General features: G+C 33.4%; 1 protein-coding gene across 6 annotated transcripts in view; it reads left to right on the top strand.

Moving 5' to 3' along the window:
* Bcas3 (BCAS3 microtubule associated cell migration factor) overlaps positions 1 to 14764 on the top strand; it is a 582041-nt gene that overhangs the window by 31380 nt on the left and 535897 nt on the right. For all 6 annotated transcript variants that reach the window (XM_076870607.1, XM_076870604.1, XM_076870605.1 and 3 more), the window contains exon 6: positions 12605 to 12686. In XM_076870607.1, the coding sequence (XP_076726722.1) occupies positions 12605 to 12686 (82 nt within the window). The remainder of the gene's footprint in view (positions 1 to 12604; positions 12687 to 14764) is intronic.

Here is a 14764-nt window from a genome sequence, read left to right as displayed (position 1 = left end):
GGCTTGGGAGGCTGAGGCAGGAGAATCATGAGATCAAAGCCAGTCTCAGCAACAGCAAGGCGCTAAGCAATCCAGTGAGACCCTGTCTCTAAATAAAATATGAAATAGGGCTGGGGATGGAGCTCAGTGGTCAAGTACCCCTGAGTTCAATCCCTAGGACCAAAACAACAACAACAACAACAAAAGAATGATATAAGTAGGGCATGGTGGCCTGTGCCTATAATCCCATGGGAATCTGAGGCAGGAGGATCTTAACTTCCAGGCCAGTCTGGACAACATAGACCCTGTCTCAAAAAGCAAACAAAAAAAAAATGTACAAATAAAATGTACACATTTGATGATTTTTTTTCCTTGTGTGTATGTATATATGTGTTAATGTAAGAATGTGTGCCGGTATGTATATTCATACAAGTAAATGAAACCACCACTGGGAAGAAAGCATAAGGACATTTTTTATATTCATGGAGTTTCCCAGTGAGTATTCCTTCTCTGTACCCCCCAGGTTAAGATAATCACTATTCTCTCCACAGATTAGTTTGCATGTGTTAAACTTTAAATTGATGCACACAGCGGGTAATCTTTTGTGTCTGACTTCTTTTGGTCAGTGTCTATTTTAGATTCATCCTACTTAAGACATAATAAAATGATGGATTAAAGGCAATCTGTTTTGTATGTGTGAGTGATTATGAAGTGTTTATGACAGCTGCTAGGCCAACACTCTTTATAATGGTGTTACATTGACTTCTGAACACCTTTAAGTCTGCCTCCAGGCATGTGTGTCAATGTAGTCTGAGTGGTGTTACATTAACATCTACCCAAAGTTAGATCTTTTGACTACAGAAGTGTTAGTTGCAAATGGGAGATACCATTAGAGCAGCTTCAAAGGAATGGAATGATATTTGGATTGGTGCTGGCTGGGGTTTTGAAGTGTAATGTCTAAATCAGCGTCCCATAACTGAAGGAATGTGTGAGTTCCAAATGCTTTTCTTTGATCTTCCCTTAGAAAATCAGACTGAAGGAGAAGGTCAAAGTCTCCTTAAGATACTTGTATGTGTGCAAAAATTTGGAAGTATGAAAACAGGATCACAAGTTCCATTCATTATTTGTGTTCTGTGGTTTTTATATTATTCTTGAAATTCACTTCAGGTTTTCTATTTTGTATTTAGTGTCAAGACCAAAATACAGACTGCTTTATAAGTCTCCTTAAGTTGTTAGTCCTCACAAATATGCGTTTCAGGTGGTTTTTTTTTTGGTTCACTTTTTTTTTCCTTAATGGTATACATAGTAGGTTACAGAGATGCTTGACATTAATTAAATCATTTGTGGTCAGGAAGTCAAAAATAAAATAAAAGTCTTATTCTCCCCTGAATTTCAGAGCTTTCTAAAGGACTGCTCTTTACCACTAGGAAGAATTCTTCCAACAGTGCTCTCTTAAGTTTTTGAAAGTGTTGCATTAAAGCTGTAACACATAAAACACTGATAGTGACATGTTAGAGAAAAAAAAAAAACAAACTGCCTAAGAATTACTTTGAATACAGTATATCAATAGGAAATTCTGAGGCGTTTTGAGGCTGGACAGTTTTTGGCAGTTTTTTTTTTTGTTGTTGTTGTTGTTGTTTGTTTCCTTATCTATATGAAAATACGGTCATCTCTCATGGGGGATTGGTTTTAAGACCTTCCCTACTCCACATGTCCTAAAATCTGTTATGAAATTAAAAATACTGGGGACTGAATTAGAGCAAATTATATTACAAGCTTGCATAATAATGTCAGAATGAATCCTAATATTATGTATAATTTAAAGAAACTAATAAAAATAAATGAAAATAAAATGTAGTATTCTCCTATAACCTACAGATATTATCACATATACTTTATATCATATCAAGATTATTTATAATACCTAATATAATGTAAATGCTTTGTAAATAGTTACTATACTTATTGTTTATGGAATAATGAAAGGAAAAAAAGACCACATCTGTAGTACATTTGTAATTTTTTTTTCCAGAATATTTTTGATATCCAGTTGAGAATGTAGAGATGTGGAACTGTATATCATCAAATAGTTTTTCCAGGATGATTCAGGGAGAGACCGTCAGTTCCTAATATAGTTTTCTTTGTAGTTATAATAGCCACTTAGGTAGCTGGGTAAAGTCTCTTTATTGCTTCTTACCTGAGTTCCTTAGTATAAGATGGTACCTGCCATGACTTACCCCATTCCTCTTTACATTTTCTGCATTTCTCCCACTATTAAGAAGAAAATAATTGTTACTTTTTAAATTGGAAACAGTAATGCAACTATCTTTTTAAGTGGCATTGTTCAGGTATTGTTTCTGTATTGTAAAATAGTTAGAAAATTGATAATAATGTGTTGTATATTTGAAAAGGTTGCTGAGGTCCTTTTATTGTTTTAGGAACTGAATTCTTTATAAGACCTTGATTACCTTTCCTTCCTCTCATTTTTATTTTTCTTTCATCTTTCCCCCCCTTTGTTGCTATTAGGAAAGATTAACTTCAATTTTTAAAATTTTGAAGTTTTCAAGAATATTTTCTGTATGTATTTAAATTAGTAGACTTTATTGTTTTTTGAGTAGTTTTAGGTTTACGGAAAAACTAAGGTAGAGTCCCTGCATATCCCTGCAGCAGACCCACTTCTTCTTGCATTTGTATGATACATTTGTTACAATCGAGTCAATATTGATATGTTATTAACTAAAGCCCTTAGATTATCTTTTTTCCCCTAATAAAAACTTTTTAGATATGTTATTTTTTAAAAACATTTTTTAAGTTGTAGATGGACACAATATCTTTGTTTTTTATTTATTTAGTTTTAATGTGGTGCTGAGGATTGAACCTAGTGCCTCATGTATGCAAGGCAAGTGCTCAACCACTGAGCTACAACCCTAGCCCAATTGTGTTATTTTTTAAGTTTAAAACTAATGACACAATCTTCATTTTCAAGAACTTCTGTTGTGTCTCTGTGGTTAGTATATATGAAATAATAAGAAAAGATCGATAATTGCATTTGTATATTTAAATAGGCTATTTTTAGATCAGTGGTGGTAAAGAAAACAATAAAAAACATTTTATAAGCCAGATATGGTGCATGCCTGTAATCCCTGTAGCTCAGGAAGCTGAGGCACGATAATCACATATTTGAGGCCAGCTTCAGCAATTTAGCAAGGCCAAGCAACTTAGTGAGACCTTGTCTCAAATTAAACAATAAAAAGGGCTGGGGATATAACTCAGTAATAGAGTGCCCCTGGGTTCAATCCCCAGTACCAAAAGCAAAACAAACAAAAAATTCAAACTTTTTTTTTTTGGGGGGGAGGGGGAAGTACTGGGGATCGAACCTAGGGGTGTTCTACCACAGATCTACATCTCTAGCCCTTTTTAAAATTTTATTTCATTATAAGACAGGGTTTGCTAAGTTGCCAAATTGACTTTGAACTTGTAGTCTTCCTGCCTCAGCTCCTAGGTAATTGTGATTACAGGCATATATCACCATGCCTAGCAACTGTTAGAATTACTGTGTGTTATTGATGTGGAGATATTTGTAATGATGATCTGGTGTGTTGTATGCCACGCCCAATGATTTAGGAAAGAAGAATAAAACTTCCAGTATCTCAGATATTGGTTGCTTTTTCTTTCCAATGCTTCCCCATGTAAATTTAGAGTCATTACTTATCCAGGGGACTTTGACATGAATGTTATTTTTGACTGAAAGGCAAAATATGCTTAAAATAAACCTGAAGAACTATTTATTTTCCTGTGGTTTTCTTTGTCTGGGGGCCCATTTAAAAAAATCAGATTTTTCTCTTTATTGTTGAGTTTTAAGAGTTCTTTGTATAATATGCTTTCAAATATATGTGTATATATATATATATATTTTTTTTTTTTGACTTTTTAATTAGTTGTTGATAGACCTTTATTTATGTATTTATTTTCATGTGGTGCTGAGAATCGAATCCACTGCCTAGCACATGCTAGGCAAGCGCTCTGTCACTGAGACACAATCCTAGCCCCTTTTTGTATATTTTGAATAATAGATTTCATCAGATGTATCTTTTGCAAATATTTTATCTTAATCTATGGTTTGTCTTTTTTTTTTTCTCCCTTTAATTTTTTTCCCCCTCAATTTTTGCTGTGCTGAACATGCTAGGCTCTACCTCTGAACTACATCCCCAGCCCTATTTTGTATTTTATTTAGAGACAGGGTCTCATTGAGTTGCTTAGTACCTCACTTTTTGCTGAGGCTGCCTTTGAACTTTCGATTCTCCTGCCTCAGCCTCCTGAGCTGCTGGGATTATAGGCATGCGACACCATGCCCGGCTTTGACAGAAAGTGATGCTGTGTTTTTTGCTTTGATATGTTTTGTCAGTTTTGTAGTTTTCCTCATATAGATCTTATATATATTTTATTGGATTTATACATAAATTTCATTTTGGGATGCTAATATGTTAAGTAATGTATTTTTAATTTCTCATTTTATTTGTTCATTCCATTTTTTGAAATTAATCGTTGTTTGCATCTTAACCTTGTACCCTGCAACCTTGCTGTAGTTTCTGGAATTTTTCATTGATTCTTTTGGATTTTATACATTAATGATTATGTCACTTGTGAACTAAGACAGTTTTCTTTTCCACAGTTTTGTGTACATTTTACAGGGTGAGTATCCCTCATTTAAAATGCCCAGCAATGGATGTATTTTTGATTTTGAATTTTTTTGGATTTGGGGAAATTTGCATATACATAATAAAATGTCTTGAGGGATGGCACCTATAACTAAACACAGAATTCATTTATGTTTCATACACACATAGACTGAAGGTGCTCTCAGGTAATATTTAAAATAATTTTCTGTATGAACAAATTTTGCGTACATTGAATCATCAGCCTGATGTCATTTTGAAACTCAGAAATTTTCAGATTTTGGAGCTTTCTGGATTTTTAAATTAAAGATTATATATATATATTTAAAAATTTTTGGATATAAGATATATAAATGATTTAAAACCATGTATATGGTGTTAAAAATCTGTATGTGTTTTAATTAAATTGAGAAAGTTCTATTCTATTTCTAGTTTATTGAGGAATTTTTTTTTATTCATGAATGTATTTGGATTTTGTTACATGCTTTTTTTTTGCATCTGTTAATCTGAACATATGATTTTTCCTCTTCAACTTGTTAATGTGATTGTATTGTATTCGGTGATTTTCTTTCTTTCTTTCTTTCTTTTTTTTTTTTTTTTTTGAATGTAGAACCAGCTTTGCATAGCTGGCATCAATCTCACTCGTTCATGGTGTATCATTTTTATAATAATACACTGTTGGATTTTATTTGCTACTCCTTTGTTGAGAACTATGTTCATGAGAGTCTGTAGTTTTCTTATAATGAATGTCTTTTTTTGTGGCTTTGGTATTAGGGTAATGGAGGCCTCATAAATGATTGGAAGTATTCTTGCTGACTTTTTCTTCTGGGAGATTTTAGAGAATTGTTTCCTTAAATATTTTTCGTAGAACTCACCTGTGAAGTATCTGGGTCTGCTGCTTTCTGTTTGGGAAGTTATTGTCTGTTTCTTCTTGTGTGAGTTTAGCAGATTGTCTTTTAAGGAATTAATCCATTTCATCTAGGTTATCAAATGTGGGTGTAAATTTGTTCATTATTCTTTTCCCATTCACGGGATCTGTAATGATCTTTTCCTCTTTGATTTCTGTTATTAGTAATTGGTGTTGTCTTTCTTTCTCATTCTTAAACTGGCTAGAGTTTTAATGATTTTTATAGATTTTTTTTTTCAGAGAATCAACTTTTGATTTCATTGATTTTTCTCTTGATTTCCTATTTTCAATTTTATTGATTTCTGCTCTAATTTCTGTTTATTTGCTTCTGTTTACTTTGAGTTCAGTTTGCTTTTTATTTCCTCATTTCATAAGGTAGAATCTTAGATTTAAAAATTTTGGTTATTTCTTCTTTTTGAAATATATATAATTAGTACTATAGATTTCCTTGTATTCACTTATTCTTGCAGTGTATCTGACAAATTTTGATTAAGTTGATTTCTTTTCTTGTTTTTTTTTTTTTTTTTTGGGTGACAGGAATTGAACCTAGGAGTGCTTAACTACTGAGTCCATATTCAGCATTTTTTTTTTTTTTTAAAGAGAGAGAGAGAGGCAGAGAGAGAGAGAGAGGGAGAGAGAGAGAACTTTACATTTATTTTTCAGTTATTGGTGGACACAACATCTTTGTTTTGTACGTGGTGCTGAGGATCGAACCCGGGCCGCACGCCTGCCGGGCTAGCGCGCTACCGCTTGAGCCACATCCCCAGCCCCATATTGAGCATTTTATATTTTATTTAGAGACAGGGTCTCACTAAATTGCTTAGGGCCTTGCCAAGTTGTTGAGGCTGTCTTTGAACTCATGATTCTCCTGCCTCAGCCTCCTGAGCTGCTGTGATTACAGGCATGTGCCACTGTGCCTGGCAAATTGAATTTTTAATTAAGTTATTTTAAGACTTCTCTGGAGCTTTCTTCTTCAACCTACCTGTTTATTTACAATTGTGTTGTTTAAACTCTCAAGTATTTGTTATTTTCCAGCTATTGCCCTGTTATTGATTTGTAGTTTAATTCCACTTTGATGAACATAGGTATTGTATGATTTCTATTCTTTTTTTAAATTTTTTTTTTTAGTTGTCAGTGGACTTTATTTCATTTTTTTTATATGTGGTGCTGAGAATCAAATCCAGTGCCTCACACAGGCTAGGCAAGTACTCTACCACTGAGCCACAACCCTAGCTTATGATTTCTGTTCTTTTAAGTTTGTTTAGGTGTGTTTTTGTCCAGAAGATGAACAACTGCATTAACAAAATTTAGAGATGTGTTGCCATAACCCAATCATTGTGACTTAGCTTGAGAGGAGGATTGATTACTATTATATTTGGAATTTGAATAGGTACAGAGAACTCAACCTTCTTTCAGAGCTGTTGAACTGTATCCTTGAATCTCATTCATATTGTGTACTCTCCTATCTACTTGGTAGATAGGGTCTTTCAGGCAAAAGTCATCCGCCATCTGCCTTCATAGAGGTTCATTGTGATAGATTGTTTGTTTATATATTTAGTTTGAGGCAGTAGTACATATCCAGGGGAGACCGCTTTATGTTTTTCATTCACCACGCATAATAGATTTAAATGTGTTAATTTTATATATCCACCAGAATGGTTGAAACTAACTTTATGCTAGGATGTGGGGCAGATAGAACCCTTATACATTGCTAGTAGAAGTATAAATTGGTATAATCACTTTGGAAAACAATTTTGTTAAGATCTACAAAATCTGTACTTATGTTACCCTAGATCCTTACATAGAAGCAAATATACTACTATCTACTCCAAAAATACTGTTCACCAAAAACCATCTGCAAGAATATTAATAGTAATATTTTGGGGTTATTATTTTCAGAATGGTAAATAAGGTTTCTTACATATAACTATAAAATGGATAAGTGGCCTAGATCTTATTTAACTTATTCATTAATTATTAAATGAAGTGGGAAATTATTACAAGTAATTCAAAGGAGAAGGTGAAAAATAAATGTAGGCAACTATAGGCACATTAAAATGAACTTGCTGATAAATACCAACCTCCTTAATATCCTGTTGGCCCTAAAATATACTGGTTGGACTGGGAACATAGTTCAGCATTGGGTATTTACCCAGCAAACCCAGTGTTAGATCATGTACTTTTCCTTGCTGATTTTGATTCCCAGTACCACCCAAAACAAACAAACAAACAAAACAAAACAAAATTAAACAAAGCAAAACAGAACAAAACAAAACAAAACAAAACCCCAAACCCTACTGCTTTAAATCATATTTTTCTGCAGGGGGAATTTAATTGTATTTTCAATTGACAAAATTAATTTTCATTTCTGTATTCAAGAATTAATTTTATTTCTATCAGTTTTCTGTAAGTCAGAGTATCTAAAATAGCCCACTCAAAGAAAAGATGAGGATCCCTGTGGTACCAGAAAAACTCACTGGGCTGAAGAACTATTGGAAATCTATTGAAAGAACACACGGTAATCTTTTTCCTATTTGAAAATCTTTTACAATTTTTCTTGGCATATTAAGAGCCTCAAACTAGAAACAACCCAGAGATCTAACAACAGTAGAGTGGATGAAATTATAATAATTTTATACAATGGAATTCTATATAGCAACAAAAAACAAAAACCAGAAAACTACAATCACATGCACCAACTAATTAATTTCTTAAGCATAGTAATGTGCAAAAGAAGCCACTGCAAGAATACATACTGTGTGATCTCATTTACACTATGTTCAACAAGTAAAACTTATATAAAATACTAGAAGTCAGGCTTGTGGTTAGTTATCCTTAAAATGGAATTATGACTGGGAAGGGACATACCAGAATCTTTTGAGTTTCCCTAATGTGCTTTGACTTGATGTTTATTGCTGGTAACAAAGGTGCATTAATATTGAACATTCATTAAGCTGTACATATAACTCATTTTGTACTTTTTGGGGGGGTGTTGGGGGGCTTTGGGAATTGAAACCAGAGGTGTTATACCACTGAGCTATATCCCCAACTGTTTTAAAATTTATTTTATATTTTGGTACTGGGGATTGAACCCAGGAGTGCTTAACCATTGAGCATATCCCCATCCCTTTTTATTTTTTGAGACAGGGTCTTGCTAAATAGCTTATGGTCATCCTCAGTTGCTGAGGTTGGGTTAGAGCTTGAAACTCTTCTGTCTCAGCTCTGGAGTCTCTGGGATTGTAGGTGTGCACACTGGGTCTGGGTGATTTGTACGTTTTTAAGTGTTTATTATCTTTCAGTAATGTTTGCTAAAAATCATTTGCTGACCATAGTCCTCCATTTTACCAGTGTAGGGGATGATGGGGGTGTGAATATATACTGTTGTCCTAATTCCATGGTGTTGTAAATTATTATTTTTATTATCCTTGCTATTTGATTGAATTTTCCATTTGGCAGTCAGTTGAACATCAGGATTTAAGAAACAAGTTTGGTTCTGAGGGATGGGTGACCTTTGTTTGCTTTCAGACTTCAGTATGAGCACTTACAGCTCTCCCAGCACTTTTATAACCTTTTCTGTATGTGTATTATTGTCTCCGCTGTTGTAATTTCCGTTTACGTTAGATTGAGTTGTGAGATTCTGAGCTTGTATTCCCCCACCCCTTTTTTAGTTTGGTATGTAATTTGCATATTTTCACCATGCGAAAGCTATTTTCTATGGTTGGAAAAGATTTTTTTCCTACAGTGTGAACAAATCATTCTTTGTTCTTGTTATTGTGCCTCCAAGCTGGTACGTCCGGTTTATGCCCCAAACAACAAAAGTCTGTCATCAGAAATTAAAATACCAGTAAGAACAAAGGCAGAGACCATGAGGAGCACTTAGGGAGGTTTCCTCCCTGTTTGCTCCTCTCCCCATGTTACCACAGATGCCAAGAAGCTGGAACACTGCTCGGTACACTCCTTCCTTGTAGTTCTGCTCTTGTATTTATTGTTATCATTGGTTTAAAAGTGAACTTACAGCTCTGTGTGATTCTTTTCAGGACTTATAAAATCCTCATCGTGAGATTCTGCCATTTTCAATGAGCTGTTTTTAAGAAACCTTAAAGTCATGTTTGACAGCCTTTTTAGAAAATGTTTTGACACTTGTTTATTTGAAAGCAAAATTACCAGTGAACATGCTGTGTAAAATTATTAGAGGCAATTTAGAATGGTAGCTAAAGCAGAGTTTGTAAGGATGTATACGTCCTCCGTGTGCCCTTTCCAAAATGTGCACATCCTGTCTTTGGTAGCACGGGATTTATTCTGAAATGATATTTTAAAATAGATTTTTCACATATTATTCAGAGAATTCTCTTCTGGGAAAGTTTATATTTGTGTCTCATAGGATAGTTTAGAACTAAGCTTCTAATTTCAGTATGTTGTATAATCATGGTTTTATTATATTAACAAATATCTATAAATGTGACACAATGCTTCCTCCCCTCCTCCCTTTTCCTGTTATACTTAAACAAAGATTGTAGGACCTTAATTTAGAGGTAATGAAAAATGGACAATGAATGTGGGGATGCATTTTATAATCAATCTTAATGTTGCTTTTCTTCTCACCTGTTGCTGTTTGTATAAAGAGGGATTTAGAATAGGGCTTTTAGGCTTTTAGATTTGTTTTGAAAGTTGTTTTGCTGAAGAACATAGTGTGTTCCAATTTCAAATTTTTTTTGTGTGCCAAAGTAAGTTTGTATTAAATTCAGTGGTACAAAAGTTATGAATATGCCAAGACTGATTTTAAATTATTTTTATTATATTTGAGTATAGATGCTCACTTAAATATGATTATACTTTCTTAGCATTAGATTTTGTTTGAACTAAAAGCTAAATGCCAGACCTGTGGCACATGGAAATAATAGTACAGAACAGTCGATGTTATGTTAGAATATTGTAATTCCTTATAGGTATAAAACTTGTGAGAAGTGTTTTTCATTATTCTGAAATTACAATTTAAATGTAAGTTATGCAGTATTATTTTAAAAGGTGTTTTTCATGTTTCTTCCTAATAGAAATAGTATGTATATTGGAGAAGACTGTTACTTATTTCTTTCCCTACAAACATTTTATTTTCAAAATATAAATGATTTGTTGCCATTCTTTTCATTCTTTGTCTATTGTTAAAATTTCAAGCGTGACACATGTGGAAGTAGGCAAAACTCATCTGTAATATAATCAGAGTACATTATGCTTCACCATTTAGTGTATGTACGCTTAAAAATTAGATTATAACTTTAGGTTTCAGAGAATATGCATTTACTGCATTGGGTGGAAAATGGAATGAAGGTGTTTTCTGTATTTTTTATTCTGTCCAATATGCATAAAATGTAGACTTAAGAACTACAGTAGATGCTGGCAATGGTTTTCTTTTCTTTTTATGAAAATGAAAGGTCACAAAGGATTCATGAAGAAGCTATGTTCTAGATTACTATACTATGTTGATTGCATTTATGTGTTTGGTGATAGGTGGTGCTGTTGCTGCATAGTTGATCCTACCAATCCTCACATTTTCTGTATCCAAAGTACTATAGAAGGATTTGTTGTTGTGGCAATAAATATTTATAGGCAGCAAAACTATTTATAGTTTGTAGTTCTTAAATTCATGTAGAAGAGTTGGAAATGTAAAAAAGTATTTATGTCTAAAAGGTACCTCTATAGGTATACAGTTTAATACTGGAAGTCTTGTAATCCTCTTATAATATATATATTTTTAATATTTTTTTTCTAGTACTGGGGATAGAAGAGAGGGCCTTACACATGCTAGGCAAGCACTCTACCACCAAGCTTCATTCTCAGCCCTTTATTTTGTTTTATTTTAGACAGAGTTTTGCTAAGTTGCTGAAGTTGTCCTTGAACTTGGAATCCTCTTGCATCAGTCCCCCGAGTAGCTGGGATTATAGACATGTACTACTGTGCCTGACTCTATTTTTTTTTGTTGTTTGGTATCAGAGATTGAACTCAGGGTTTCTTAACCACTGAGCCACATTCCCAGGTGTTTTTATATTTTATTTAGAGACAGGGTCTCACTAAATTGCTTAGGGCCTCACTTCTATTTTTGATATTTTAAACTAGTTGTTGGGCAGTCCTATTAAAAATATCAATAGTGTATTTCTTTTGATGGGTTTGTGTCTTCATTACATTTATTATAAATTCTTGGTTATGTAGGACTAGTTTTATATTTCATGCCATTTTCTTTGATATTACATATTCCATTAAACACTAAACAATTATGAAAATATATTGAGAAGTACATTATCACAGTAAGTCTGGAAAGTAGTTCTTCACTAATGCTAATTTAATCTGCTCAACTTGTCAGTCTGCAGTCAAAAAGCTGTACCTCTTTACCCTTGAATTAATGGAATGTTGTACTTTATATATCTGAGGAATAAATCTGATATCTCTCAATATGGACATTTGTATGGCGTTTGGTTTTTGTGTACAATAAAAACAATGACAAGTTGGTTTATATGACTCTTTTATTCATAGCATATTGAAATTAAAAGTATCTTGGAGATATTTTCAGCAGCTTTTCATTCTTATTTTTTTAATTACAAAAGAATATAGGTTTATAGAATTAAATAATTTACTCATAGTAACAGAAAGAAGTCCCAGAAGCATAGCTAGTTCAAGTAACTGGTGAAAGTTGCTACAATATTTAAGTGAAGCTTTTCAGAATAGTATCATAGTTGCTTTGTTCTGAAATGGAAAGCTCTGGAGTAGGAACAGAACAGATTTCTAATATTTTACTAAGATAAAAATTGTGGACTTCCAGTACAGACCTTTTTTCCAGTTCATAATGTCATGTTTTTCTAGAAATGCCTATGATAATTTTAAATATGAGTTTACTTAATGTGTATGACCAGCTTAAAATAGGTGTGGGTGTATGTGTGTATGTATGTATATTTCAGGCAAATTATACCAAAATTTAGGAAATCTTGCTTTCATCCAATAATGTGACCTACATTTTAACTTACTGATTTTTTTTCTATCTTCTCTTATGCAGATTAGTGGAGAGGCACAGGAGCTCTTCTCTGTTCGACATGGCCCAATTCGAGCAGCTAGAATCTTGCCTGCTCCACAGTTTGGTGAGTTGTAGTTCTTATGAAGAAACAAATCATTCAGAGTTTTCCTTTTGTTGGTCTTGGACTACAGACAGCATGAATGATAACTAAAGTCTGTTTCCCCCCAAGTGTCCATTCTCTTTCCCCTCCTCCCTGCAAGATAAACCCTTAGTTCTGTCAGTTGAGATGGAAATAGGTAATCTTAACCAATTCAATATGGCTATTCACTTTCTGCTGTGGTTTTGATTTATCTTCAGCCTCTTTGATCTCAATTTAGCCTCTGCCTTTGCTAGCTCTTTCTTGAAGCCTCTTCTCTCTTGGCTTTCATGGCCTTCTTCTTCCCAGATCCCTTCTTCATGACTGTGCTGCCTTTGTTATGCCTCTGGCTTAGCTTTCCTGCTATGGGTATTCCCCAGGTCTCTGTTCACATGCTCTGCCCTTCTTAGTTATACTCACTGTTGTGGAGAGCTTGATTTTCACTATTATCTCGGGTGTAGATGACTCCGCTTTCTGTGTCTTTAGCTGTGTCAGAAGTGGAGTTTCAGGGTTTTAACCTTGTAACTCTGATGTAACAATGAATATGTGTTTAAATAATATATATGTTTTATACTTAGGTAGAAAAATTCAAATGTATGTTTATATTAAATTGGCCTTTTCAGTATCTTAAATAACTTTTGACTCTTTTAGACTTCAAGCTTTGGAAAGGTTGTATTTTCTCATTAACTTGCTTTCGTTCACTCAAGAGTATTTTGCATGTGTGCCGAAGACCTAATCAGATTAATCATGTTTGGATACTTCAAAATCTTTTTTAAAAAGAGGATATTAAAATATTTTAATTCTATTATATTTTAAAAGATTACTCTGAAGTGCAAAATCCCCTAAGACTTCTTATAGCAGTTAATTCTCTAAATTGGTGAGAATGACATTTACTAAAACTTGGGACAATGTGATTGTGCATAAGTATTTTTAGGGATTAATTTAGTGATTAAATCGGCTTACATGAAATGGGAAGAGTAGAGGTAACAAAGCAACAATATCCTGCTGTCATGTGGCGATTTTGTACCTTTCTTTAACTGTATGACATTTATAAATTTTAGGTGCATTGTGCATTCTCTGTCTCTCCCATTCTCCTTCTCTCTCTCACCTTCACATGCATGTTCTTTCTCTGAACTTTCCTACACTCCCCACAGGTGTGCTCCATTGCTTGTGCTCCCCCACCCTCTGTTTTCTTTTGCATTTGTATTTGGAAATATTTTGACAAAGAAGATTCCAGACCAACCTTTCCTATAATGTTTTTGGAAGAAACCAGCTTTATCTTTGGATGATCAATATCAACAAGAACTTTAATATGAAAGAACTCTGCTTTTTCTTTTATATGGTATTCACAGAAGCAGAATTTCTCTCTTTATTTATAAAATTATTTTATTTATGCCAATTTCAACTTTTCTCATCTTTTACTTGTGGCAGAAATACTTTTATGAAAGTATCAAAGTAATAAAAATTATAAAAATATTACTTTTACAACTATTTAAAGATATTCTTTATTTATTTTGCTATTTAATGGAAGATTTCTTCCACTATATTTCTTTAAAATTATTGTTAAACTTAAAGTATAATTTTATATGGTAAATTAAATATAATTTAATTTAAAATATAATTTTACATGGTGAATATTCTGTATATAATATTCTAATATATATATATATATATATTAGCTTTAGACAGACATAATACACTTATTTATTTTTATGTGGTGCTGGGGATCAAACCCAGTGCCTCAATACATGCTAGGCAAGTGCTTTACCACTCAGCTACAACCCCAGACTTCTGTTATTACTTACAGCTTTTTTTTTTTTGTATTTGGTAGAGGTTTTTGTTTGTTTTTCTTTTTGGTACCAGGATTGAACTCAGGGGTGCTTAACACTGAGCCATCCCCAGCCCTTTTTTATATTTTATTTAGATACTGCGTCTTGCTGAGTTGCTTAGGGCCTCACTAAGATGCTGAGGCTGGCTTTGAACTCTCAATCCTCCTGCTTTGGCCTTGGCCACCTGAGTTTCTGGAATTATAGGTGTGTGCCACTGTGCCCAGCTGTATTTGGTAA

This window comes from Callospermophilus lateralis, chromosome 11 (assembly GCF_048772815.1).
Source record: "Callospermophilus lateralis isolate mCalLat2 chromosome 11, mCalLat2.hap1, whole genome shotgun sequence".
In the NCBI taxonomy this organism is placed as follows: Eukaryota; Metazoa; Chordata; class Mammalia; order Rodentia; family Sciuridae; genus Callospermophilus; species Callospermophilus lateralis.
Note: the sequence above shows the minus strand (reverse complement) of the source record. Positions and strands in the feature narration are given on the sequence as shown.